General features: G+C 50.4%; 1 protein-coding gene across 3 annotated transcripts; it reads left to right on the top strand.

Moving 5' to 3' along the window:
* Nucleotides 1-26,451, top strand: SCAMP5 (secretory carrier membrane protein 5). Of its 3 annotated transcripts, none has more exons than XM_032174977.2 (8): nucleotides 2-125; nucleotides 14,535-14,584; nucleotides 16,741-16,795; nucleotides 17,627-17,755; nucleotides 21,555-21,711; nucleotides 22,831-22,932; nucleotides 23,379-23,496; nucleotides 23,749-26,451. In XM_032174977.2, the coding sequence occupies exons 3-8, from the start codon at nucleotides 16,789-16,791 to the stop codon at nucleotides 23,941-23,943; spliced, it is 708 nt and encodes a 235-aa protein (XP_032030868.1). In that variant the 5' UTR covers nucleotides 2-125; nucleotides 14,535-14,584; nucleotides 16,741-16,788; the 3' UTR covers nucleotides 23,944-26,451. The 3 variants fall into 3 exon arrangements, with proteins under 3 accessions (XP_032030865.1, XP_032030868.1, XP_032030867.1); XM_032174976.2 differs by lacking the exon at nucleotides 14,535-14,584 and adding an exon at nucleotides 12,333-12,400; XM_032174974.2 differs by lacking the exon at nucleotides 14,535-14,584 and having other exon boundaries at nucleotides 1-125.
* Nucleotides 26,452-26,962: the final 511 nt, after the last annotated feature.

Here is a 26,962-nt window from a genome sequence, read left to right as displayed (position 1 = left end):
CGCGCGCGCGCGCTCCCCGCCCCCAGCCCCGGAGCGGCTCGCGGCCGGCTCCGCGCCGCATCGCTCGGGTGCAGCGCAGCTCAGCACAGCGCGGCGGCCTTTCGGTAGCCGAACGGCCGCGGCAGGTGAGTCTGGGCATGAAGGCTGGGAGGAGAGCTTTGCAGGGAAGCTGGGCGCGGGGCGAGAGGGGTGGGGGTCGCTGGCTGCAGCTTTGTTCCCCCTACACTTCACCTTTGGATGCAGGAAGCAGGCCGAACTGCTGGAGAGGTGGGAGTGGAGGTGACCTTTACTGTTTGGGGCTGGAGGAGAGCGCTCAGGGTGCTCCCAGGTCCCCCAAGCCCCCCAAGCCCCCCCATTCCCATCTGTGGCTCCCGCAGAGGGAACTAGGCCTTTGGGTGACGTCAGACCCTGGATCTGGAGCCTGAGCTTTGGGCCCTCCATCCCCCCGCAGCCCCACCTGGCGTTCCCTGGAAACCGGCCTTCTGGAGATGGCGCGCGCGGCCGGGGATGGGGGCGCCTGGAAGGGGGTGCCCGTGGCTTCCTTTGGGCCTTTCCTTCCAACTAGCGCCTACAGGTGGACCCGGCTTGACTTCCCTCACCTCCCTCGGGCGGCCAACCTTTGGATGGCGGACCTCAGCCGCCCCAGGGTTGCGAGGCGACGGGCGCTCTGGCCCAGGCCACCAGGCGGGCTCCATCAGGGCTTTGGGTGGTGAGTTGGGGGCGCCGGATTTGGCTCATTTCAACGCTGGCCGGAGTCGGTCACGAGGATGGAGGTGAGGTGTTTGGGAACCGATCCTTGTCCCCCGCCTCGGGGAGCTCCTGGTCTGGGGGTTGGGGGAATCAAGTAGAGACTGGGACTGAGCATTCACTGTCACAGGCGGCTTAAACCGGTAATGTCCCAGCTTCCCGATGGGGAGATCAGTGAGGGCCTGACAGACTTTCCCAGGGACACAGAGAGAAAGGGAGGCGACAGCCAGCGAATAGGAGACTTCCAGAGGTGATGGGATTTGGGTGGGAGGAGAGGCAAGAGAGGGCATTCCAGGAGAATGTATGGGCAAAGGCACAGGGATGAAAACGAGCACAGTTGTTGGGGGCTGAGCCTGGGAGCTCAGCCATGTGACCGCCCATGGGGTGGTGGAGTCTGGAGAAATTTGCAACCTGTCCCCTACACGTTCTGCCTCAAGGAGCAGGGCTCTGAAAGAGAGAGATGGTTCTTGCAGGGGCATGATTGGCAGAGAGATTTTGTTTGGGGCTACACAGGTCTTGCTAACTTAAGTTTGTTCTGGGCTTGGTGAGCCTTAGGGCAGTCTCTAGAGCTGAGAGGGGGCTGTCTCTGGTGAATGGGCCCCTGAAAGAGGGTCTTAGGTTTAGCAAACCCCTTGGAGAGTTAGTGGGGTCCCAGGAGGGGAGTTCTGGAGAGAGACCTTGGGCTCTGTGGCTGTTTCTTTAACCGTTTCCTGAGTGGCCACCTCCAAGCAAGTTCCTCAAGTCACCTCCCCTCTCTGGGCATCTCTTTGCTAGCACCTTTCTCTAGGGATGAAATAATAGGACTAAGTAGTGACCTCCCTTGAGGATGCTCCTTGTTCTAGTTTAGAGCATCCCCTCGTTCTTCTCCCTCTTCCTTTTCCTTTCCTCCCCCATCCCTCTGCCTCCCTGTCCCTGTCCCCACCCGTTGCCCCCCACAGCATTTCCTTTACAGGCTGCACTTCCTTCCCTGCTGCCAGCTGGGAGTTTCGGAAGGTTTCCCTGAGGAAGTGTGATACAGCAGGTTTGACAGTAGCTTTGGGCTTAGCCTGATTGGGGGAGGGCGTTAATTCCCTCCCTCCCACCCATTGGGAGAGTGTCCAAGTCTTAAGCAAGTATATGGATTGACTGTGCTCTGTGCTGGGTCCCTCCTGGAAACTCCATCCAGGAGGGAGTGAGGAAGAGATTATGGGAGAAGACGTGAACACTTAGTGCCCAATGACTGACTCAAAATGTATGCAGCGGGATGCAGAGCAGCGATTTTTGGAAAGACTTCCCAGAAGGGGTGGGATGTGAGAAGGTAGCAGGACTTAGAGGAGCTGATAGTGCTGCCAGTTTAGGGGCACTGGAAGCAGAGGGGGCGGCTAGAGATGATCTCCTGCATGAGGCTGGGAGTGTAGGAGGCAGGTCAGCCTGTGAGCAGCCAAAGGTGGCGGGGAGGGAGGTTTGTAGCTGACTGGCACAAAGACTTGAATGCCAGGCAAAGATCTGTAGGAGGCTACTGAACAGTCATCAGTAGGACAGGGATAGCATGGCCAGGAGACTGCTGTTTTCTGAGGATTATTCATAGTTCTGGGATTTCAGGGCAGAAGATGGGGCTAGGAGTGGGATGAGGGGATTGGAGGGGGAAACTTCCATCTTAGCAGATTGGCTCTGGGCAGCAGAAAGGAATCACCATTTCTGTGCCAGGGATGAGGGGCCCATACTGGTGAGCAGGGAGCCCTGGAGTTAGCCCTAGGGCTCTGGCCTGATCTGAAGCCAGGCTTGACCCTCTTCTGCTGCCGGGGGCCTCAGTCTCCCCACTGTGGGGGCTTCTGTCCTAGCTTCACAATAAGGAATGGAATACATTATAGTCAGGGTTTCTTGAACAAAATTCAGGTAGTATTTGCTGTCTTATTGATAATTAAGGAGGCGTTTCCCTAGGCCTACATCTTTGGAGAGATATGTAGCCCCCATCCCCATTATAAAAGATTATCAGTTGAGCAGATTGCTAATTCTTCTGTTTTGTAGTCTAAGAACTTTGGTTTGGCCAGCGCGGTGGCTCATGCCTGTAATCCCAACACTTCGGGAGGCCGAGGCGGGTGGATCACCTGAGGTCAGGAGTTCGAGACCAGCCTGGCCAACATGGTGAAACCGCGTCTCTAGTAAAAATACAAAAATTAGCCAGGCATGGTGGTCCACGCCTATAATCCCAGTTACTAGGGAAGCCGAGGCAGGAGAATCGTTTGAACCTGGTGGCAGAGGTTGTAGTGAGCTGAGATTGTGCCACTGCACTCTAGCCTGGGCAACAGAGTGAAACTCCATCTCAAAAAAAAGAACTTTGGTTTGCAGAGGCCAGTGATTGCTGTCTTCCCCTCCAACCCCCCACCCCCCCATTTCAAAAGCTTCCCTGAAACAAGGGCAGCGAAGCCTAGAGCCTTCTATTTCTGTGACCCTAGTCTCCTACTGCCCTCTCAAGCCCCAGATTCTCTCTGCCCTAACCTTTATATACAAACAAGGCAGCTTTGCCCTGTGCTCTGGTTTCTGCTCTGAATTATTCATACTTTGCTGCACTGACTTCTCGGGAACTGTAAGCAGACTTTTGGGAGATTGTCTGGGACCAGGGACACGGGTTAGGCTGGAGCCCGGTTAGGGAGGAGACTCCTCCTTTGAGGCCCCTACGTTCTAGTTGTTTTCTCCTCTCCCTCTGCTTCCTTGTTTTCCTGGAGGTCTTTAGTGCTGGACCACGGTCTCCCACTCCACATCCCATTGTCTCAGGGGAGGTAGTGCCTCTTTCAGTCACCATTTTAACCAACTATATCTGAATGTGGTCCTCACTGGCATGTGGCCACCTTTGAAATCTTAAACTCTAGTATTTCTCTCTGACCACAGTCCAGCTAATGCTTTATGTGCTCTGACCTCAAGGAGACCTCTAGTTCTCAGACACCTCCATTTTCTCCGTCTCATGAATTGCCTCTTCTGTGTTCTTTGTGAACTCCATGCCCTCAACCACGGTGCCACTTTGCCTGTGTGTCACCCAAGCTGCCAGGAAGGGTTTCCAGTCTCAGCCATCCCTCCATCACTTATAGAAACCCCTGTCCTCATTCCCATCAGTTCTCCTTTCTATTCCATGGGAGGAGTATTCCAAACTGGACTACTCTCCCCAGGCCCTTTGCTCATGTAGAGGGTGGTTGGAGTGTGTGTGGGGGAGGTGGAACCACCCCCATGTTTTCCCGAGGTGGAGCTTGCAGTGAGCCGAGATCGCGCCACTGCCCTCCAGCCTGGGCGACAGAGCGAGACTCCATCTCAAAACAAAAACAAAAACAAAAACAAAAATAAAAAAACACAAAAATTAGCCGGGCATGGTGGTGCGCACCTGTAGTCCCAGCTACTCAGGAGGCTGAGGCAGGGGAATCGCTTGAACCCAGGAGACGGAGGTTACAGTGGGCCGAGAGCGCGCCACTGCACTCCAGCCTGCTGACAGAGAGAGACGCTGTCTCAAAAATAAATAAATAAAATAAAACACTTCCTGATTGCCATATCAACTTGTCACCTGACTGCTTCATGGCCATGGACATTGTTGACCCAGTCGACCAGTCATTAAAAAGATTGAGATAGATCTGTATTCATTAACATGAAAAACTTTCATGAGATATTGTTGAGTGGAAAAAAACAGGTTATAAAACAATCTGTGGAATGATCTCATTTTTGTCATATATGATTCTACATATGTTAAAAATGAAAGCCGGCCAGGCGCGGTGGCTCACGCTTGTAATCCCAGCACTTTGGGAGGCCAAGGCGGGCGGATCACGAGGTCAGGAGATCGAGACCATCCTGGCTAACACGGTGAAACCCCGTCTCTACTAAAAATACAAAAAATTAGCCGGGCGTGGTGGCGGGCGCCTGGAGTCCCAGCTACTCGGAGAGGCTGAGGCAGGAGAATGGCGTGAACCCGGGAGGTGGAGCTTGCCGTGAGCTGAGATCGCGCCACTGCACTTCAGCCTGGGTGACAGAGCGAGACTCTGTCTCAAAAAATAAATAAATAAATAAATAAATAAATAAATAAAAAATGAAAGCCAACAAAATCCACCAAACCTAAAGATCAGACTGTTAAAGGGGTGGCATCTGAGAAGTTGGATTTTGGGAAGACTTTTCTACTTTATGCACTTAGATTTTTTTTTAATTGCATATATTTTTACACATAGCTAAAAAGCAACATATTAATTAACTAATTAGTTTAGAGATGAGGTCTCACTATGTTGCCCAGGCTGTGGTGCAGTGACTATTCACAGGTGCAATCATAGCTCACTGTAGCATCCAACTCCTGGGCTCACACAATCCTCCCGCCTCAGCCTCCTGAGCAGCTGGGACTACAGGCACACGCCACCATGCTAGGCATATTTAAAAAACCTTTAAGGCCATTTTTTTTTTTTTTTTTTTGAGAGGGAGTCTTGTTCTGTCCCCCAGGCTGGAGTGCAGTGGCACGATCTCAGCTCACTGCAAGCTCTGCCTCCCGGGTTCATCCCATTCTCCTGCCTCAGCCTCCTGAGTAGCTGGGACTACAGGCCCGCCACCATGCCCGGCTAATGTTTTGTATTTTTTTAGTAGAGACGAGGTTTCACCGTGTTAGCCAGGATGGTCTCAATTTCCTGACCTCGTGATCCGCCCGCCTCGGCCTCCCAGAGTGCTGGGATTACAGGCGTGAGCCATCGCGCCCAGCCTTTTTTTTTTTTTTTTTTTTTTTTTAAGGAGAAGAATAAAATCATTCAGTGGCTCCCATGATGCTGAGGACAAAGTCCAAATACTGCCCATGGCCTTCAAGGCCAGGATGACCTAGCCCCATTTACCTTTCAACTCCATTTTGCCTTTCCTTTGCTCCCTTCACTTTGAGATTCATCCTCCCTCTGCCTCTTTCGTTCCTTAAGTATGCCGTGCTATTGCTCTTCTGACCTTCACACCTGCTTTCCTGATTGTCTTTCCCTGGCCAACTCCCTTTTCCTTGCTAAAAATTCAGCTCCAGGCCGGGCGCAGTGGCTCACGCCTGTAATCCCAGCACTTTGGGAGGCTGAGGCGGGCGGATCACGAGGTCAGGAGATCGATACTAGCCGAGACCATCCTGGCTAACACGGTGAAACCCCGTCCCTACTAAAAATACAAAAACAAAATTAGCCGGTGGTGGTGGTCGGTGCTTGTAGTCCCAGCTACTCGGGAGGCTGAGGCGGGAGAATGGCGTGAACCCGGGAGGCGGAGCTTGCAGTGAGCCGAGATCGCGTCACTGCACTCCAGCCTGGGTGACACAGAGAGACTCCAAAAAAAAAAATTCAGTTCCAATATCTATGAAGCCATCCTTGACTCCTGTAAGACAGACCAGGGAGGTGTTCTGTGTTACCACAGCTTTCTGAGTCTGCTCTCCCAGAGTGCTCAGGCTGTGTCAGAATTGCTCCTTGATTTAGCTGGGTCCTATATGCTTATCTCCTCCCTCTCACCTTCATCTTGTCTCCTCTATCACGGAGAAAATTGGGCTAGGTGCAGTGGCTCATATCTGTAATCCCAGCACTTTGGGAGGCTGAGGCGGGTGGATCTCTTGAGTCCAGGAGTTCAAGACTAACCTAGGCGGCCAGGCACCTTGGCTCATGCCTGCAATCCCGGCACTTTGGGAGGTTGAGGTGGGTGGATCACGAGGTCAGGAGTTCGACACCAGCCTGGCCAATGTGGTGAAACCCTGTCTCTACTAAAGATACAAAAAATTTGCCAGGTGCAATGCCACGTGCCTGTAATTCCAGCTACTCGGGAGGCTGAGGCAGCAGAATCGCTTGAACCCAGGAAGCGGAGGTTGCAGTGAGCCGAGATCATGCCATTGCACTCCAGCCTGGGCGATAGGGCAAGACTTGGTCAAAAAAAAAAAAAAAAAAAAAGACTAACCTGGGCAACATGGTGAAACCCCATCTCTACCAATAAACAAAACAAAAAAATTAGCTAGGCGTGGTGGCACGCACCTGTAGTCCCAGCTACTTGGGAGGCTGAGGTTTAAGGATGGATTGAGTGTAGGAGGTTGAGGCTGCAGTGAGCTATGATTGCACCACTGCACTCCAGCCTGGGCAATAGAGCGAGACCCTGTCTCAAATAAAAAATAAAACAAAATTGAACGCCTGTGAAAATAAAATAATAAAACAGAATATTGAAGCAGACATCCAGGACGCTCTCGCTGCCCATCTAAGACCTCAAACCTGCCTGCATCTGCTTGGATCCTGTCTGGCTTCCCACCGGTTAGGATCAAGCCTTGTCCACCTCCTTGCACTGGTGCCCCTGTGTCTCCCTCTTCACGGGCTTTGTCTATCAGGTAACATCTGTCTCTACTGTAATTGCAACCTTTCTATGTATCTTACACATCTCTGGCTTATTTCCATCTTAAATGACTCCCTGCTGCAGCCCTCCTTGGGCCCTCTCCCTACCCCCATATCCTACCCAGGTAGTACCCTATCTCTATTCTCTCTGTATATTCTCAGCCAGGGTTCTCTATCACTACCGTCACCACCAAAACGATTCTTGCTGGATTCACAGCTGACTCGATGCTGTTAGTGTCATGAACACGTTAGTCTCGGTAGTGCCATCCTTTCACATGGGAGCCCTCAGTAGCATTGTCACATTTGTCCAATCTCTGCCCCTGGCTATGGAGACTCCACGCTCTCTGGGCTTTCCTCGTGCCTCATCAGCTGCTCCTTCTCATTCTTCCCCAACTATCCTATTCTGCTTGACTTTTTTTTTTTTCTGCTTAACTTTCTTGACTTTTTATTTTTTTGAATAGGTAATGCATTTCTATGATTTACAGTTCACAAAGATGTTCCAAATTTTGTCAGTTCTAAGATGAACATTTTGATATTTCTGAAAACATTTTCATGTCTGTGTTTTAAAATTTCTGGCATCTTACAGTTACAAATTGGCATTTTTTTTTTTTTTTTTTTTTTTTTGGAGATTGAGTCTGGCTCTGTCACTCAGGCTGGAGTGCAGTGTGGCATGATCTCAGCTCACTACAACCTCTGCCTCCTGGGCTCAAGCGATTCTCCTGCCTCAGCCTCCCGTGTAGCTGGGATTACAGGCGCACGCCATCACACCCGGCTAATTTTTATATTTTTAGTAGAGACAGAATTTCACTGTGTTGACCAGGCTGGTCTCGAACTCCTGACCTCAAGTGATCCGCCCGCCTCCGCCTCTCAAAGTGCTGGGATTACAGGCATGAGCCATGGTGCCTGGCCTGCAAATTGGCAATGTTTTTTCTTACTTTTGGTCAATAAAATAATGGTCTGTCTTAAAATTGATGATGTCATCAATTATATGGAAATGGTATAAAGTTATATAGTAAATATTCTGCTTCCCACCTACTCTATATCCATTCATTTTCTTTGTTCCCCAGAGAGCCACAATTACCATATTTTTTTCTTGATATCCTTCCAGAGATTCTTTGTGCATATATTGTCAAATACAGATATGTATATTTCCCCCCACTTTTTATTTTGAAAAATTTCAAAGCTACAAAAAAGTTTAAAGAGTAGGGCAATGAGCTGGGCACAGTGACCTCATGCCTGTAATCCCAGCATGTTGGGAAGCCAGGGCAGGTAGATCGCTTGAGCCCAGGGGTTTGAGACCAGCTTGGGCAATGTAGTGAGACCTCATCTCTACAAAAAATAAACAAATTAGCTGGGCATGGTGGCTCACACCTGTATTCCCAGCTACTTGGGAAGCTGAGGTGGGAGGATTGCTTGAGCCCAGGAGTTCGAGGCTGCAGTGAGCTATGATTGCACCGCTGGACTCCAGCCTGGGTGACAATGTGAGACCCTATCTAAAATAAATAAATAAATAAAATAATGCAGTGAACAACTGTATACCCTTCTCCCATCAATTACTAACATTTTGCAACGTTTGCTTTATCTTTTATTTTTACTTTTTTTTTTTTTTTTGAGATGGAGTTTCGCTCTTGTTGCCCAGGCTGCAGTGCAATGGCGTGATCTCCGCTCACTGCAACCTCCACTTCTGGGGTTCAAGCGATTCTCCTGCCTCAGCCTCCTGAGTAGCTGGGATTACAGGCATGTACCGCCATGCCTGGCTAATTTTCTATTTTTAGTAGAGATAGGGTTTCTCCATGTTGGTCAGGCTGGTCTTGAACTCCCGACCTCAGGTGATCCACCTGCCTCGGTCTCCCAAAGTGCTGGGATTACAGGCGTGAGCCACCACGTCTGGCCTATTTTTACTTTTTAGAGACAGGATCTTGCTTTATTGCTCACTGAAGGCTCGAACACCTGGGCACAAGTGATCATCTTGCCTTAGCTCCTCATGTAGCTGAGACTACAGGCACACACCACCATGCCTGTTTCTGCTTTATATATGTGTATAAAATTTTTTTGCAGAACCGTTTGAAAGGAAGTTACAGACCAGACACTGCTTCTAAAGACCAGCGTGTGTCTTCTAAGAACAAAGATGTTCTACAGGCTGGCATGGTGGCTCACGCCTGTAATCCCAGCACTTACTTAAGAGTAAGCCCAGAACTTCAAGATCAGCCTAGGCAACATGGCGAAACCTTCTCTCTGCAAAAAATACAAAAATTAGCTGGGCATGATGGCACGCACCTGCAGTCCCAGCTACTCAGGAGACTTGAGACTGGAGGATCTTTTGAGCCTGGGAGATTGAGACTGCAGTGAGCTGTGATTATGCTGCTGCACTCCTCCAGCCTGGGTGACAGAGTGAGACCCTGTTTCAAAAGAAAGAAAGAAAGAAAGAAACAAACAAAAACATGCACACACACAATACCCAAGAAATTTAATAGTGAATAGTAGTATCTACTATGCAGCCTATATTCAAGTTTCTCTAGTTGTCCTAAAAATGTCCTTTATAGCTGTGATTTTAAAATCCAGGACCTGGCTGGGCACAGTGGCTCACTGAGCGCCTGTAATCCCAGTACTTTGGAAGGCTGAGTTGGGCAGATCACAAATTCAAGAGATGGAGACCATCCTGCCCAACATCGTGAAACCCAGTCTCTACTAAAAATACAAAAATTAGCTGGGCGTGGTGGCGTGCGCCTGTAGTCCCAGCTACTTGGGTGGCTGAGGCAGGAGAATCGCTTGAACCTGGGAGGCAGAGCTTGCAGTGAGCCGAGATCATGCCACTGCACTCCAGCCTGGGTGACAGAGCGAGACTCTGTCTCCAAAAAAAAAAATCCAAGATCCGGGCTGGTGCGGTGGCTCATGCCTGTAATCCCAGCACTTTGGGAGGCCAACGTGGGCAGATCACCTGAGGTCGGGAGTTCGAAACCAGCCTGACCAACATGGAGAAACGCCATCTCTACTAAAACTACAAAATTAGCTGGGCGTGGTGGTGCATGCCTGTAATCCCAGCTACTCCAGAGGCTGAGGCAGGAGAATCGCTTGAACCTGGGAGGCGGAGGTTGCAGCGAGCCATGATTGCACCATTGCACTCCAGCCTAGGCAATAAGAGGGAAACTCCGTCTCAAAAAAAAAAAAAAAAAAAATTCTGACAGCCTTCCCCATTGCATTTGGTTGCATGCCTCTTTTGTCTCCATTAATTTAGATAAATTCCCCCTGCCAATTTCTGTCTTTCATGACATTAACATTTGTCTTGTAGAATTTCCCACAATCGCGCCTGTAGTCCCAGCTACTCGGAGAGGCTGAGGCAGGAGAATGGCGTGAACCCAGGAGGCGGAGCTTGCAGTGAGCCGAGATCGCGCCACTGCACTCCGGCCTGGATGACAGAGCGAGACTCCGTCTCAAAAAAAAAAAAAAAAAAAAAAAAAGAATTTCCCACAATCTGAATTTGTCAGATTGTTTTTTCATAATTATTTTCAGATTAAACATTTTTTTGGCAACAGTATTCATACATGACCTTGAGTCCTTCTGTGCACAGCATAGCAGGAGGCACATGATGTTCTTTCTTTCTTTCTTTTTTTGAGACAGAGTCTCACTGTTGTGCAGGCTGGAGTGCAGTGGCACGATCTCGTCTTACTGCAACCTCTGCCTCCCGGGTTCAAGCTATTCTCCTGCCCCAGCCTCTGGAGTAGCTGGGATTACAGGCGCCCGCCACCACGCCCAGTTAATTTTTTGTATTTTTAGTACAGAGAGGGTTTCACTGGGTTGGCCAGGCTGGTCTTGAACTCCTGACCTTGTGATCCTCCTGCCTCGGCCTCCCAAAGTGCTAGGATTACAGACGTGAGCCACTGAGCCAGGCCCTCCCTCTCTTTTAAAAAATAAAATAATAATGTCACTTTGGACTCATGGATTTAAAAAAAAAATAATCCATGTGGGCCGGGCACCGTGGCTCATGCCTGTAATCCCAGCACTTTGAGAGGCCGAGGTGGGTGGATGGCTTGAGGCCAGGAGTTCAAGACCAGCCTGGCCAACATGGTGAAACCCTGTCTCTACTAAAAATACAACAATTGGCCGGGTGCGGTGGCTCATGCCTGTAATCCCAGCACTTTGGGAGGCTGAGGCGGGCGGATCACGAGGTCAAGAGATGGAGACTATCCTGGCTGACACGGTGAAACCCCGTTTCTACTAAAAAAAAATACAAAAAAATTAGCCAGGTGTGGTGGCGGGCGCCTGTAGTCCCAGCTACACAGGAGGCTGAGACAGGAGAGAGGCGGAGCTTGCAGTGAGCTGGGATCACACCACTGTACTCCAGCCTGGGCAACAGAGCAAGACTCCATCTCAAAAAAAAAAAACAAACAATTAGCTGGGTGTGGTGGCGGGTGCCTGTAATCCCAGCTACTTGGGAGGCTGAAGCAGGAGAATCACTTGAACCCAGGAGGTGGAGGTTGCAGTGAGCTGAGATCATACTGCTGCACTCCAGCCTGGGCAACAGAGCACAACTCTGTCTCAAGAAAAAAAAAGAAAAGAAAAAAATCCACTTGGTTATTACTTTTGATACTCTAATTGTCCCAAATTTGGTTGGTGGTAGCCCTTTCAGACTGGTTCTTGTGTCCTTTTGACTTGCGTCCATTAGTTATTGAGTATTTTCTTCTTTATGATACCACAAGATGTTCCAGGCTAACCTTGTATTTCCTTTTCCTGGCTTGGGACCAGCCATATATATTTTTAAAATTCTGTGTTCATACTGATACCACCGCTTTGAATCCAGCACCACAAGGCTCTTTATTACCTTTCTGCGGTCCGTATTCTGTCTCCTCCTACAGTGAGAACCCACCTTCCCCAAATAATCAGCACACTGACTCATTTGCCCTCTCCTGTAGTATACAGGCAAAGCTTTAGAGTCATCACAGCAGTACCAGCAGTAAGAGTAAACCTGCTAAAATTCACTACTTGTTTGCAGTTTCTTTTTCTTTTTTTGAGACAGGGTCTTGCTCTGTCTCCCAGGCTGGAGTGCAGTGGCGCAATCACACCTCACTGCAGCCTTGACTTCCTGAGCTCAGGTGATCCTCCCACCTCAGCCTCATGAGAAGCTGGGACTACAGGCACACAACATCACCATGTCCCGCTAATGTTTGTATTTTTTTTTTTTTTTTTTTTTTGAGACGGAGTCTTGCTCTGTCACCGGGCTGGAGGGCAGTGGCACGATCTCGGCTCACTGCAACCTCTGCCTCCCAGGTTCAATCAGTTCTCCTGCTTCAACCTCCCGAGTAGCTGGGACTACAGGCACGTGCCACCACGCCCAGGTAATTTTTGTATTTTTAGTAGAGAAGGGGGTTTCACCATATTGGCCAGGATGGTCTTGGTCTCTTGACCTTGTGATCCACCCGCCTTGGCCTCCCAAAGTGCTGGGATTACAGGCGTGAGCTACCATGCCTGGCCGTGTTTGTATTTTTTGTAGAGACGGGGTCTTGCTGTGTTACCCAGGCTGGTCTCGAACTCCTGGGCTCAAGCGATCCACCTGCCTTGGTGTCTCAAAGTGCTGGAATTCCAGTCATGAGCCACTGCACCCGGCCTGTTTGCAGTTATTTTTGCCCTTGAGGTTTATCTTTCTAAGAGAACACAGAATTACTGTGATCAAAAGTTACTTGGGCTCTTTTTTTTTTGTCTGTGAGATTGTTATCAATTTAAAGTATAGTTAGCTTGATTTGTTTTTGTTTCAGTTTTAGAGTTTGCTTTTCTTTTTGGTTTAAGTTTTTGAAATATGGAAGTCATTTTATGTGTCCAAGTATATTAAAAAAGCTTATTAATAAGTATGTAAAGAATGGAAGTCTCTCTACTCATCCTAGCCCTTCCGTTATGTAGGTGACTATTTCATTACTTTCTGGTTGATTCTTCCTGTGTTTCTTTTGCAAAAATAAGCAAATTCATATGTGCATTCTTACTTCCCCTTTCTTACATAAGGGGTAGCATATGATTTACACTTTTTGTGCTCTGCTTTTTTTTTTTTTTTTTTTTTTTTACTTAATATATCCTGGAAAGCATTCCACAGCAGTTTACTGAGCTCATCTTTATTCTTTTTTTTTTTTTTTTTGAGACATGGTTTCACTCCGTCACCCAGGCTGGAGTGCAGCAACGCAATCTTGTCTCACTGCAACCTCCGCCTCCTGGGTTCAAGCAATTCTCTCACCTCAGCCTCCTGAGTAGTTGGGATTACAGGCTCATGCCATCATGCCTGGCTAATTTTTGTATTTTTTTGGTAGAGATGGGGTTTCACCATGTTGGCCAGCTGGTCTCAAACTCCTGACCTCAAGTGATCCTCCTGCCTTCGCTTCTGAAGTGAGTCACCGTGGCTGGCCTCTCTTTTACATCTGTATAATACTGTATTGTATGATGCACCTCGTATATTCAAATAGTCACATTTAGGTTGCTTTCAGCATTTTGCTAATGCAAATAGTGTCATGTTGAATAACGTGTGTTTGTCATTTCTTATATCTGGGTAAATGACTAACAGGAGCAGCATTATTAAGTTAAAAGGAAAATATATTCTTATTATCTTCTCTTCCTTGTTTTTTAATATGAAAGGTATAACATACAGACTGTTGTACATCTTGCTTTTTTTTAACTACTCATGTTTTTGGAGATTTTTGCATATCAGTACCCAGAGAACCGCTTCCTCTTTTTAAAATTTTTAACAGCTGCAAAGCATTTTTAAAAATAGCTGCGGAACAGTCCATTGTGTGACTGTACCATTGGTTTAATCAGTCCCCTATTGATGGTTTCTAATCCTTTGTTATTCAAAACAGTGCCGCAATTAATGCACCTGTGTATGGGTATCATTTCCTGATTGTCTCTATCATACCCTTCTCTTTTCTTTTTGTGGTAGATGTCACTGGGTTTTTATATCTGTATTTGATCCCATATCACAAAAGAGCCCGAAGATTGTAATTGCCCAATCTTTTAATAAGGTCCAGAAGAATTTGACTGGAATGCTAGAAGTTGTGTGTGTGTGTGTGTGTGTGTGTGTGTGTGTGCTTTTTTCCTTTGAGACAGTCTTGCTCTGTTGCCCAGGCTGGAGTGCAGTGGTGCAATCATGGCTCACTGCAGCCTCTACCTCCTGGACTCAAGCAATCCTCCCACTTCAGCCTCCTGAGGAACTGGGACTACAGGCATGCACCACCGTGCCTGCCTAATTTTTTATTTTTTGTACAGATGGAGTCTCACTGTGTTGGCCAGACTGGTCTTGAACTACTGGGCTCAAGTGATCCTCCTGCCTCGGACTCCCAAAATGCTGGGATTACAGGTGTAAGCCACTACGCCCAGCCTGAAGTTTTTATTTTAAAGCAAACTTCTCATGGAAGTCTAACACACAGGAGATTGCACAATTTGTAACTGTATGCTTGGAGAATGTTCACAAAATCCATACCTTTGTGTATCCAGCACCCCGACCAGGAACAGATGCCGGGCCCCCAGTCGCTGCCCCATCAAGGGTAATACTATCTTGACTTCTAACACCATAGATTTAGTTTTTCCTGTTCCAAAACTTTAAGCAAATTTCTGCCCAGCTTTTAAATGTTGCATTGCCTTAGCACTTGGTTGTGGACCATTTTCTGCTGTTGACTATATAAATGTCCACCAAAGTTACTGTTCTAACAAGGTGATTGCTGCTTGGTTTCCTTGGCCTTAACTTGCCAATGATTACTTAGCATGGGTCAGCCAGGCCTCCTGCTGAACTCCCAGGAGCAGAGCATGTTTGTACCCTCCAGATTCCTATAACACTCCCTGTCCACGTGTCCCCCAGCGTCTCTACCCTGCATGTCCCTAGCACAGCTGCTTGTCCTCCCCTGGAACCTCCACCTCGTGTCACACATGCTTGTCATGATGGGTCTCCACCATCCTTTCGGGGTTAAGTGGGCAGGGAGTCTTCCATTTGCTCCCTTTTCCCTACTCCTTAAAACCAAGACCCCTTCAAACTTGCCTCCTAAGGGTCTCAGGAAGCACATCCTGCCCACCTTGCCTCTCCAGCCTCATCTGCTGCCCCGTCATTTGCACTCTGCTTTGGCCATAGTGGCTGTCTTTCCCTTCTGATGGGCGGCTCATGCCTATAATCCCAGCACTTTGGGAGTCCAAAGCGGGAGGATTGCTTGAGGCCAGGAATTTGAGACCAGCTGTGCAACACAGCAAGACCTCCTCTCTACAAAATATTAAAAAATTAGCATGGTAGTCTGTCCCTGTAGTCTAGCTACTCAAGAGGCTGAGGCAGGAGGATGGCTTGAGCCCAGGAGTGCCACTTTACTCCAGCCTGGATGACAGAGTGAGACCCTGTCTAAGAAAAAAAAAAAAAGTGTGAAGCTCCTTCCTAGTGAGGAACTGTCCCTGTAGGATGCTTTCCCATCTGCCTGGAAGGCTGTTTTGCCCAGGGAACTCCTCTTCATTCTTCAGGTTTTTACTACCACTTGTATTTAATTTCCCTGAGGCTGGGTGCAGTGGCTCATGCCTGTGATCCTAGCACTTTGGGAGGCTGAGGTAGGTGGATTGCTTGAGCCTAGGAATTCAAATTAGCCTGGGCAATATGGCGAAACTCAATCTCTACAAAAAAATATAAAAATTAGCTGGGCATGGTGCATGCCTGTAGTTCCAGCTGCTCAGGAGGCTGAGCTTGGAGGATCACCTGAGCCTGGGGAGGCGGAGGCTGCCGTGAGCTGGGATTGTACCACTGCACTCCAGCCTGGGCAACAGAGACAGACTCCGTCTCAAAAAAAGTTTTTTTAATTAAAAAAATTTCATTTCCCTGGCCGGGCGCGGTGGCTCACGCTTGTAATCCCAGCACTTTGGGAGGCCGAGGCGGGCGGATCACGAGGTCAGGAGATCGAGACCATGGTGAAACCCCGTCTCTATTAAAAATACAAAAAAATTAGCCGGGCGTGGTGGCAGGCACCTGTAGTCCCAGCTACTCGGAGAGGCTGAGGCAGGAGAATGGCGTGAACCCGGGAGGCGGAGCTTGCAGTGAGCCGAGATCGTGCCACTGCACTCCAGCCTGGGTGACAGAGCGAGACTCCGTCTCAAAAAAAAAAAAAAAAATTTCATTTCCCTGACTCCTTAGACCAGATTAGATCACCGTGACATGCTATGTATGTTTTCACGGTGGCTGTGCTTGCCTTTTGTATGATTTACTGCAGAGGTGATTGACTGTTCCATGAGGAGAGCAGGGACCACATCTGTCTTGCTCATTCTCTCTTCCAGCACCATATAAGTGTCCTAATAAATGAACAAAGGCAAAAGGAGCAAAGGGAGGCTAGCCTGTGACCATGGCTGAGGCTCAGTCTGTAATTCAAGGTCAAGGAATAGAATGTCACTTGGCTTTCCCTGTATGGGATCCCCTCCCAGGTTCCTTTTCCTCCCTTGGATGGAGTTTTCAGAGGGTAGATTTTGTGCCTTGAAGCAGAGGGCAGGAGCAGCTGGGAAGATGCAGCTGGTGAAAGGGTGGCTCTGGGAGGAGGGGAGCTGCCTCCATTGCATTCACAGCACTGTGGGAGTATGTACTGGGTCCTGTCCTGGGGAGCTTGCAGCCCAGATGGGGAGTAGAGAGGGACTGGGTTGGGTGCGGCCCTGATCTCATCCTTCTCTGGCTTTTCTTTCCTTCCAGTTCAGGACAAAGAGGTGTGGGCAGGCCACTGGGTCGGCTGGTACCATCATGGCAGGTAAGGAGAGGGGCAGGCTGTGTGGGTAGGACATGACAGTGAGCATAGCGTGGATGGCCCTCTTCCTGGTCCCCTTATCTCCCCTAGTCTTTGGAGGCCAGGTTCTTTCCGTCTTATTGTCCCCAAGCTTTCCCCACTCTCTCCACTGAGGCCTGTCTGAGAACCTCAACATGACATTGTCTAGCCCTCTGTCAGATCTTTGGTCCTATGGACCAGGAATTGAGCACCTTGATGTCCTTGTCTTACTGTCCATCTGCCTGATGAGCCGCATGGGTGGCTCAGCCCTCCTCCCCTCTGGCTCTATTGCTTTCTAATACTCTGAGGCCTTTTTTATCTGGTTCAGAAGGCTCAGAGGTATAGAATGCCAGAGCTGGAGGGAACTTTAGGGACCTACATGGTTCCAGCCCCCACTCCAGCAAATAAACTGAGGTCTAGAGAAGGGCGATGTTTGCCCCAGAGCACAAATGCTGAGTGGAGGCTGGAACCCACGTCTGTAGATTCTCACGCATCCCGCTTCCTCTGCCTGGAGCTGCCCCCGCTGAGAGGGTGGTACCTTGAGGCCCTGAGACAGTGTCACTCAGAGTTAAAAAACAATAAATGCTGTCTGTCAAGGTGACATTTTTTTTATTCTGAGTGACACTGTCTCAGGGCCTTTGGCTACTGTGGGATCATCACAGCTGACCCAGGGAGGTAGGGACGGCTGGGTGGGGAAAGCAGAGTGGCCAGTGGCCACAGGGGCCAATGGGGTAGCACAGCCAGGGTAAGGATGGGCATCTTGGATTGTCGGGTGGAAGACTGGAGGTGATGTTGTGCAACGTGTCTCATCCACAGAGAAAGTGAACAACTTCCCACCATTGCCCAAATTCATCCCGCTGAAGCCATGTTTCTACCAAGACTTCGAGGCAGATATTCCTCCCCAGCATCTCAGCATGACCAAGCGCCTCTACTACCTCTGGATGTGTGAGTGCCATGGGATGGGGGTGGGTCAGGGTGGCTGGAGGAGGGAGGAAGACTGGGCGTGCGGGGCAGCGGGGTGGGGTGCCCACAGGCCTGACTGTCCTTCAGTCCCACTTGTGGCATATGCATGGACCGTAAGTCTTCCCTTGCCAGGCTCCCAGAGGCTTCTTCCATGGGCCACCTCCCCGACTGGGCCTCAGTTTCCCTCAACCTCCCCCATCTAGGCCTCTCCACCCTTCCTTCCCCTCCACCCTCCTTCCCCTCCACCCTCCTTTCACAGAGCATCTGGATGGGGGTCCCTCTCTGCAGTGTAATCCCTGTCTTCTTGCTTCCCCTTTCCCTTCCACTGGAGTAACTTTCCAGGGAACCTCTGGGGACTGTCAGGACCTCAGGATTCTGGATTGGGAGAGGAATCCTTCCCTCAAAGCCTTATTTGTCTTGCTTTCTCTGGAAGAGTGCTCAAAGAGAGGAGGATTCAACTGGGAGTTGGGAGCTGTGGGATCAAGTTTGCCTGGTCACTGTGCTTCCCAAGCAGCAGGTTCCTCATTTGTAGGAAGAGAGTATTGGCTTGGCGATTGCTGTGGTTCCATGCAGCTCTGTGTTGGGTGGTCTATACCTGTAAGAGTCTAATGTCAGGCACAGTGGTTCACTCCTGTGATCCCAGCACTTTGGGAGGCTGAGCCAGGAGGATCACTTGAGGTAAGGAGTTTAAGACCAGCCTAGGCAACACAGCAAGACCCCTGTCTCTACAGAAAATAAAAAAATTAGGCCTGTGTGGTGGCTCACACTTGTAGTTCCAGCTACTCAGGAGGCAAAGGCAGGAGGATCCAATGAGCCTAGGAGTTTGAGACCAGTGTGGGCAACATAGCAAGACCCCATCTCTTTAAAAAAACTAGCTGGGAATAATGGCACATGCCTGTAGTCCTGGCTACTCAGGGGACTAAGGTGGGAGGATCACTTAAGCCTAGGAGTTCAAGGCTGCAGTGAGCTATGATCATGCTACTGCACTCCACCTTGGGTGACAGAGTAAGAGCCTGCCTCTTAAAAAAAATTAAATAATCTAGAATTCTTTATTTAGAAAACCTTAGCATCAATGTTCTAAGGTTTTAAGGTTGAGAGTGTAAAGGCCTCATTTCTGGTGATCTGTAGCAGGTGGTGGGAAAGGTGTCTTCTTGGGGGGATGGGACTTGGCTGTGCTGAGGCTAGTTAGAAGGTACCTCTTAGGCATGTGAGGGGAAGGCAAGCTGGCTATCCTGTGCTGGGTGTGAGCCCCAGGAGCCCAAGATACCCGCAATGTGACTGCAGTTGGGTTCTGCAATGTGTGACATTGCCCTGAGTGAGGCCTGCACTTAGCTGCCTGCCTGGGCAGATGCTTGCACGTGCCGGGAAGGTGGTAAAATATGCTGTCTTTGCAGCAGGTCCCTCATGGCATGGTAGGAAGAGGATGGGGCAGACAGACTCAGTTTCAAGGCCTGGCTTGGCCTTTGAGTGAAGAAGGGATCTCCCACCATGTAACCTGAGAGAAGGGGGGATGGGACAGGTGTGGGTAAGTCTATAGATGTTGGGAAGCAAATGAGGAAGTTACCTCTGGCTTCCATTTTTCCATCAAATATGATGTAGTGGGGAGAGTGAGCTCACAACGAGGCCATGTTTGTCGACAGAGAGTGAGGACACTCTCCAAAGAAACCCGGCCCCTAAGATTTCTGGGCCACACACAAGGTTCATTTGACATTGGCTGATGTGAATTTATAGTCTTCCTCATGGGGTCCCCTCTTTTCTTAGCAACATTCAGCTCAGGTGCAGATGAGAATTATGTTCATCTAGGGTGAGTGTGACCAGAAGACAGGGCAGGGGAGGGAATAAGAAAATGAGTAATGAATTATGGAATCTAAGCTGGATAAGGAGAAGAGTGAAGACAGAAAGAAGCTGATGGCTAGAGAGAGAGAGGGGCTGAGCCCATGGGTATCCATTCCAGAGAGGAAGCAGAATAATTGCAGCAGAGGTGTTTGAGCAAGGGAGCTGGGGACAGATTGGACTAGGGAGAGATGTTAACCAATATAATAGGTTAGTGTCTTTTCTATATAAACAGCAAATAAAATCAGTTTTTAACACCAAGCCTCCAGGAGATTTTGGGGCAATGAACAGGGATAGAGGAAATACAGCTGAAATGTACAGGAAGAAATGCCCACTCATTATGAGGGGCCCTGAGATGGGTGACACGGTGGTCAGGCCAGGCTTGTAGGTCACTCTGTCTGACCTGGGCTCTGGGAATTCGGCTCCTGGGAAAATCTCATCCAGAAGCTGGATTTAAGGGCTATAAATATCTCCTTAAGTCCTCACTAGGCACCCGCAGGTGCTTTACTCCCAAGGAAATATATATAACCCTTGAAGTGCTTAAGGGTTCTATTCGGAAGACAGGACCACAGATGCCTGGCTGTTTGAGGCCATGATTGAGCCCTCCTTCCTTTGTTTATTCAGCAGGTCTTTGTGGACTTAGCTTTGTTTTCAAGGAAGGGAGTGCCCTGATGTTAGATAATGATGTGCTGCACAGACCTGCGTGTGTGTTAGTACCAGCATCACTTTTATCTGTAAATCTTTGAGGTCCCTGCTGGCCGTGACTCAGTGACACTGTACCTCCTAGTTCAGCTAGATGACGTGGGGACAGAGGAGGGGGAGCCTGGGTCCTGTTCTTGGGGAACTTTTAGTCTGGTTGTTGGGCTGGGATTTATATCTGGGGAACCTTGAGAGCAGCCCAGGTCTGTGGAAGTTCAGAGGGATGGGAGATGATGAGGTTGTAGTACCAAAGGAAGACTTCTTCAAGGAGCTGGCATGAGAGTTATCTAAGAAATAGATTAGATAGCTGGGCACAGTGACTCACAGTGACTCAGTAATCCGGCACTGTGGGAGGCCGAGGCAGGTGGATCACCTGAGGTCAGGAGTTCAAGACCAGCCTGGCCAACTTGGCGAAAACTCGTCTCTGCTAAAAATACAAAAATTAGCTGGGCGTGATGGCGGGCGCCTGTAATCCCAGCTACTCGGGAGGCTGAAGCAGGAGAATCGCTTGAACCTGAGAAGTGGAGGTTGCAGTGAGCTGAGATCGCACCACTGCACTCCAGCCTGGGCGACAGAGTGAGATTCCATCTCAAAAAAAAAAAAAAAGAAATAGATTAGATAAAGACTGAGATTCCAGCCGCCAATGCCTGCCCCATTTAAGTGCAAGGTAGATGGCACAATGGCTAGAAGAGATGTTTCCACAAGGCCTTTTATTTTTCCCTTTCCATGCCCCTATCTTGAAAGAGAAAGTGTAAGGTCGGTTTTCCATGTCTTGGGCTTGGTGATTGCGGTGAGTCTGGGAGGGTCAGGGGCTGAAGCCATTCTTATAAGGACAAGAGCATTTCTACCACCCTGAGGCTTTGGGGCCCTTCAAAGGGGCTTGCTGGGCAGAAGCTCTGGGTTCTGGAGGCTGTGCTCTCCAGATTTCTCAGGAGTGGGTGCTGGGGTTGGGGGGTGGGGGTTAGTTCGAGCTCCCAGCTTGCATTCTTACAGTCTTTACTCCTCTGTGTGTGTATGTGTGTCTTACGTGTCTCTGTATGTGTTTGTTGGTACGGGTTGTGGGTCTTTTGTGTGGGTGTGAATCTGTGAATGTGTCTGCATCTCTCTGTGCTTGTCTGCACTGTTGGCCTGGCTTGATTGTGGGTCTCTGTTGCGTTATTGGTGTGTGTGTGCCCATGTCCGGGTGCTCATGTGTCTCTCTATGGGCTTGGGTGTCTGTCTCTGTGTGCATGTGCTCCTGGGCCTGCAGTGAACAGCGTCACGCTGGCCGTGAACCTGGTGGGCTGTCTCGCGTGGCTGATCGGAGGCGGGGGAGCCACCAACTTTGGCCTCGCCTTTCTCTGGCTCATCCTCTTCACACCCTGCTCCTACGTCTGCTGGTTTCGGCCCATTTACAAGGCCTTCAAGTAAGTGGTTGGTGCTATCCGCAGTGCCTAGCCGTCTCTGCCCGTCTCCCGTCTCTTCTCCATATCTTTTCTCACTTCTTTTTTTTTTTTTTACCCTCCCCCAACCTCATTTTCCCTTGTTCACCTTTGGCTCAGATTGCTAGGTAGGGCTTGGGCTTTCTGGGGGTGCCAGGTTGAGGTGAGAGGGCTGAGAGTTAGTTCCTTTCCTCCTCGCTCTACCCTTGGGTGGGGGAAATATAGAGAGACCAGGCCTATTTTTTCTTCTGTCATCCCCTTCCTCGGGCAGCTGCATGTTAAATTTTGCCTGTGGGGCTGCCTGTCTTGGTGGAGCTGCCCATCCTAGTACCTGTGGGGCTAGCTGACTTGATGCCAAGGACACCATCTATCCATGTGCCAATGGGACCAGCCAGCCATGTACCATTGACACTGTTCATGTGCAATGAGGTCATCCAACCGTGTGCCAAAGGGAACAACCCATCCACGTATCAGTGGGGCTTGCTGTTTTGGTGCCAGTGGGTGTCTACCTAGTGCCAAATGGCATTTTCAATCTTTGTGCCAATGTGACTATTCATCAATGTACCAAGGCTATCTGTCTTGGTGCCAGTAGAATATCCATCTCAATGCTAATGGGGCCTTAAATCTCTTTGTGCCAATCAGCCCATCCATCTAAGTGCCAACTAGCTACTATTTTGGTGCCAATAGGGTGTCCATTCTAGTGCCAGTGAGACTTTCTATCTCTGAGCCTATGGGACCATCCATCCATGTACTAGTGGAGCTAGCTGTCTTGGTGACGGTGTCCATCCCCTTGACAATGAGACTGTTTTTTCCTGCCTCAATGGAGCCATCTATTTCTATGCCAATGAGGCCGTCCATCCATGTACCAGTGGGCGGTCTGTTCATGAGGAAATCCCTCCCTGTGTAATGTTGCAACACACAGGTCTACCACGTGGAAACTTGCAAAGATGTATGGGTAAAACTATCCCATTCTGACCTCTCAATTAAGGCCTTCAAATGTCTTCTGTCCATTATGCACTTAAACTTGGAAGGGCTTGGGGGCCTTGAAGGCAGGGAAGCCCTAGCCCTCTGCCCAGGTGACGGGAGCCACCTCCTCTGCTGCAGGACTGACAGCTCCTTCAGTTTCATGGCATTCTTCTTTACCTTCATGGCTCAGTTGGTCATCAGCATCATCCAGGCCGTGGGCATCCCAGGCTGGGGCGTCTGGTAAGAGGCAGGGGTGTGGCCTGGGGCTGGCAGGGGTGGCGTCGTGGGTTTATCTTTTGCTTACCTTTGTGTGCTAAGCTGCCTAGCCTATGGGGCCTGAGTGATGGGTTGTTGGGAGAGTGAGAGGATTCGGGATAGTGTAGTAGTACAGCCATAGCATCAGAGGGAAGGAGAACCTGGCAGTGGTTTCTTGGGGGGTGAGGGGTGTCAGGGATTATGGGAAAACCTGGGGGAAGAAAGTGTTGTATCTGAAGAGCACCTCTGAGCCACAGGGAAGTGGTCTTCTTGAGCCACTGGCACAGGCTCTTTGGGTATCAGTAAGATGGTCCCTCTGCATCCAGTGATATGTTTCCTCCCTGTGGCAATGAGATGGTCCCTTCCTCTGGAGGGGGGGCCCTGGGCACCTCTCATCCTGCCCACAGCCCCACACTGGCCTCTTCCTGCAGCGGCTGGATTGCTACCATCTCCTTCTTCGGAACAAACATTGGCTCGGCAGTGGTGATGCTAATTCCCACTGTCATGTTCACAGTGATGGCCGTCTTTTCCTTCATCGCCCTCAGCATGGTACGTGGTCCCCTCAAGGGTGAGAAGGTGGCTTTGGGAAGGGGCCCTGTTCTGAAACAAGTCCTCCTCCAAGTTACAAGAGGATCCCGAGGTCTTCCAAGGGACTCACTCTGGAATGGTCTGTAGGACTCTCCTACAGAGGCATTCATGGGGAGGGAGCACTGTTTTTTTTTACAGATGGGTCCCATCTGTTTCCTGGATGGGCTGCATTTTCTCTTTGATTAACCCTTCTTTACGCTCTTTTTCCTACAGGTTCATAAATTTTACCGGGGAAGTGGGGGGAGTTTCAGCAAAGCTCAGGAGGAGTGGACCACAGGGGCATGGAAGAATCCACATGTGCAGCAGGCGGCCCAGAACGCAGCCATGGGGGCAGCCCAGGGTGCCATGAATCAGCCTCAGACTCAGTATTCCGCCACCCCCAACTACACGTACTCCAATGAGATGTGAACCAGCCACACCTACCAGGTGGCAGAGCTGGGGCCATTGGGAGAGGGGGCTCAAGCCACATCATCATTTGTGGTTACCAAGCAGGGTTCCCCCTTCCCTTTTCTCCTTCCCTACTTTGTACAAAGGACCAGAGTTATATATATATATATATATGTATATGTCTGTCCCCAGCCCCCACCTTTCAGATTCTGCTCTTGGCACTCAGCTGTGGGCTGCACATGGAGCTGTCCCGTGCGGTAGTGGCTGTGTTTGTGTCCCCTCATGAAATAGTGTGCAGTGGAGGTCTCTTGTTGTGGTGCTAGATGTGTGTTTAGAGCTAAACCAGCCCCCACCCCCACCCTGCACCTGCCCCTCTTGCCTCTGGCCCCTCTGACCCTGGCCCAGGGACCCCTCACGGGGCCAGGGGATGCTTAGCAGAAAGACTGGCCCCTTCTTAGGGTTATGAGCTGGAACTGTTTCTACTTTCAGTCTTCCTGGGAAGTAACAGTACTTAGCACTCTTGGTGGTGGGTGGGAGGGTGGGTACAGGCCAGGGATATTCCCTTGCTCTTTTCATCCCTCCAGGCCTCCCCTCCTTCAGCCTCCTCCTCCCTCATCTGTTCCCTGATGTCACATTCCCTGTGCTATCTTCCCTTGCCCATGGTCTGTCTGTCTCTTTCCTATGTGGCTTTTCTTTGTCTTCCCCAAGGCTGAGTGTCCCAGTTTTATCTGCTCCTGAGACTGAGCCCAGATCCCCAAATCTAATCAGATTTACAGTTCAAGGAAGCTGATGGGGAGCTGGGCCTTACCCCTGATGTAGGAGGGGCACACAGCTAGGGGTGCAGAGCCCACCTGGGTACCTGACCCCCAGGGGATGAAAATGCAGGGGTGAGTCTGCTTGGGCCTGAGAGTTTGATCTGCAGGGGCAGGCTCGTCTTTTCTCTCCCCTGCCTTCTCCTCCTTCTCTCCCCAGAGCCCCCTTGAGCCCCTCTGCCTATGTCTCTCTGCCTCCTCCCCATGCCCCCAGCTGCTGTGGCTTGATTCTCCTACCCTGACCCCACCATGTGCCAGGTGGCATCTGCCTTACTGCCTTCCCTGAGGAGTTGGGACATGCTGGGCAGTTGTCAGATGTAAAGGCACAGCTGGAGCAGAGGGCATGTCAGTAATGATTGGTCCCTGGGGGAGGTCTGGCTGGCTCCAGCACACTGGGGCATCTAGGTATCTCTCGGTGACCATTGGATTCCTGGGAGCAGTAGCTGTTCTGTTTGGATCTGGTAGAAGGGACAGGGCTCAGAGGGCTAGGCACGGAGGGAAGGTCGGAGGAGAAGGCAGGCAGGGCCCAGTGAGAGGGGAGCACGCCTTCTCCCACCCTGGCTTGCTTTTGGTCACAGGGCAGTTCTGGGCACTTGAACTCAGGGCCCAAGCAGAAGCACAGGCCCAGTCCTGGCTGCAAGCACAATAGCCTGAATGGGATTTCAGGTTAGGCAGGTGGGAGGGGAGGCTCTCTGGCTTTAGTTTTGTTTTGTTTTCCAAATCAAGGTAACTTGCTCCCTTCTGCCTACAGACCTTGGTCTTGGCTTGTCCTCACCCAGTCGGAGCTCCCTACCACTTTCAGGAGAGTGGTTTTAGGCCCGTGGGGCTGTTCTGTTCCAAGTGGTGTGAGAACATGACTGGTAGAGGCTCTAGCTGTTGCGGGGCCTGAAGGGGAGTGGGTTCTCCCCCAAAGAGCATCTGCCCATTTCCCACCTTCCCTTCTCCCACCAGAAGCTTGCCTGAGCTGTTTGGACAAAAATCCAAACCCCACTTGGCTACTCTGGCCTGGCTTCAGCTTGGAACACAATACCTAGGCTTCCAGGCCATCCTGAGCCAGGGGCCTCTGGAAGTTCTCTTCCTGATGGTCCTTTAGGTTTGGGCACAAAATATAATTGCCTCTCCCCTCTCCCATTTTCCCTCTAGGGAGCAATGGTCACAGTCCCTGGTACCTGAAAAGGTACCTAGGTCTAGGCCCTTCTTCCCTTTCTCTTCCTCTCCCCTACCCCAGACCTTTGGCTCCCTTTCCCTTCTCTCTCTGGTAGCTCCAGGAGGCCTGTGATCCAGCTCCCTGCCTAGCACCCATGACCTGTTGGATGTTACCTCCAATCAGTTTCCTGTCCTACCTGCCTCTTTGGCTCGGACCTATATGGCCACGCTCTGGCTCTACCCTGATGTCAGTGTGTGGTCCAGCTTGTTCAGGCCCTGGGATGCTGCATCTCCAGGCAACTATGCACTTTCCTGGGGAGAGAACCAGTATGAGAAGCGGGGGCAGGGCACACATTCATCTTCGTAGGAAGGTCTGGCTTGGGGTCGGGTGAAGGAGGGCCCAGGTCAGTTCTGGGGTCCCAGTGACCTGCTTTGCCATTCTCCTGGTGCCGCTGCTGCTCCCTATTTCCAGAGCTGGACGTTCCCCAGCTGGCAGTTGAGCTGCCTGAGCCAATATGTCTGTCTTTGGTAACTGAGTGAACCATAATAAAGGGGAACATTTGGCCCTGTGTGTTCTGCTGTGTATGTGTCTTCCTGTGGGCTTGCGTGGAGCCTCACAGCGGGCTGTGGGGCAGGGGCATGAAAGTATGGGGGTTGGGTGGATCTGTGGTCTGTCATTCCCCGAGACCTAGAGCCATACGACCCTGTGTGGCTCTTTCTCTGAGGCAGTAGGTGGTGAAATTGCCACCTAGGCCCCCTGCCTTGGGAGGAGGAAGTGGAAGAAACAGGCTGGATCGGCCGGGCGCAGTGGCTCACGCCTGTAATCCCAGCACTTTGGGAGGCCAAGGCAGGCGGATCATGAGGTCAGGAGATTGAGACCATCCTGGCTAACACGGTGAAACCCCGTCTCTACTAAAAATACAAAAAATTAGCCAGGCGAATGACAGGCGCCTGTAGTCCCAGCTACTTGGGAGGCTGAGGCGGGAGAATGGCATGAACACAGGAGGCGGAGCTTGCAGTGAGGCAAGATCGCGCCACTGCACTCCAGCCTGGGTGACACAGCAAGACTCCATCTAAAAAAA

This window comes from Hylobates moloch, unplaced genomic scaffold, assembly GCF_009828535.3.
Source record: "Hylobates moloch isolate HMO894 unplaced genomic scaffold, HMol_V3 SCAFFOLD_14, whole genome shotgun sequence".
Taxonomy (NCBI): domain Eukaryota; kingdom Metazoa; phylum Chordata; class Mammalia; order Primates; family Hylobatidae; genus Hylobates; species Hylobates moloch.
This window is presented reverse-complemented; position numbering and strand designations above follow the sequence as displayed.

Excerpts from the sequence above, each read along its gene's own strand:
- SCAMP5 (XM_032174974.2), top strand. Across the intron at positions 21,712-22,830 it reads CCCATTTACAAGGCCTTCAA|GACTGACAGCTCCTTCAGTT; the intron begins GTAAGTGGTTGG and ends CCTCTGCTGCAG. Across the intron at positions 23,497-23,748 it reads CCTTCATCGCCCTCAGCATG|GTTCATAAATTTTACCGGGG; the intron begins GTACGTGGTCCC and ends TTTTTCCTACAG.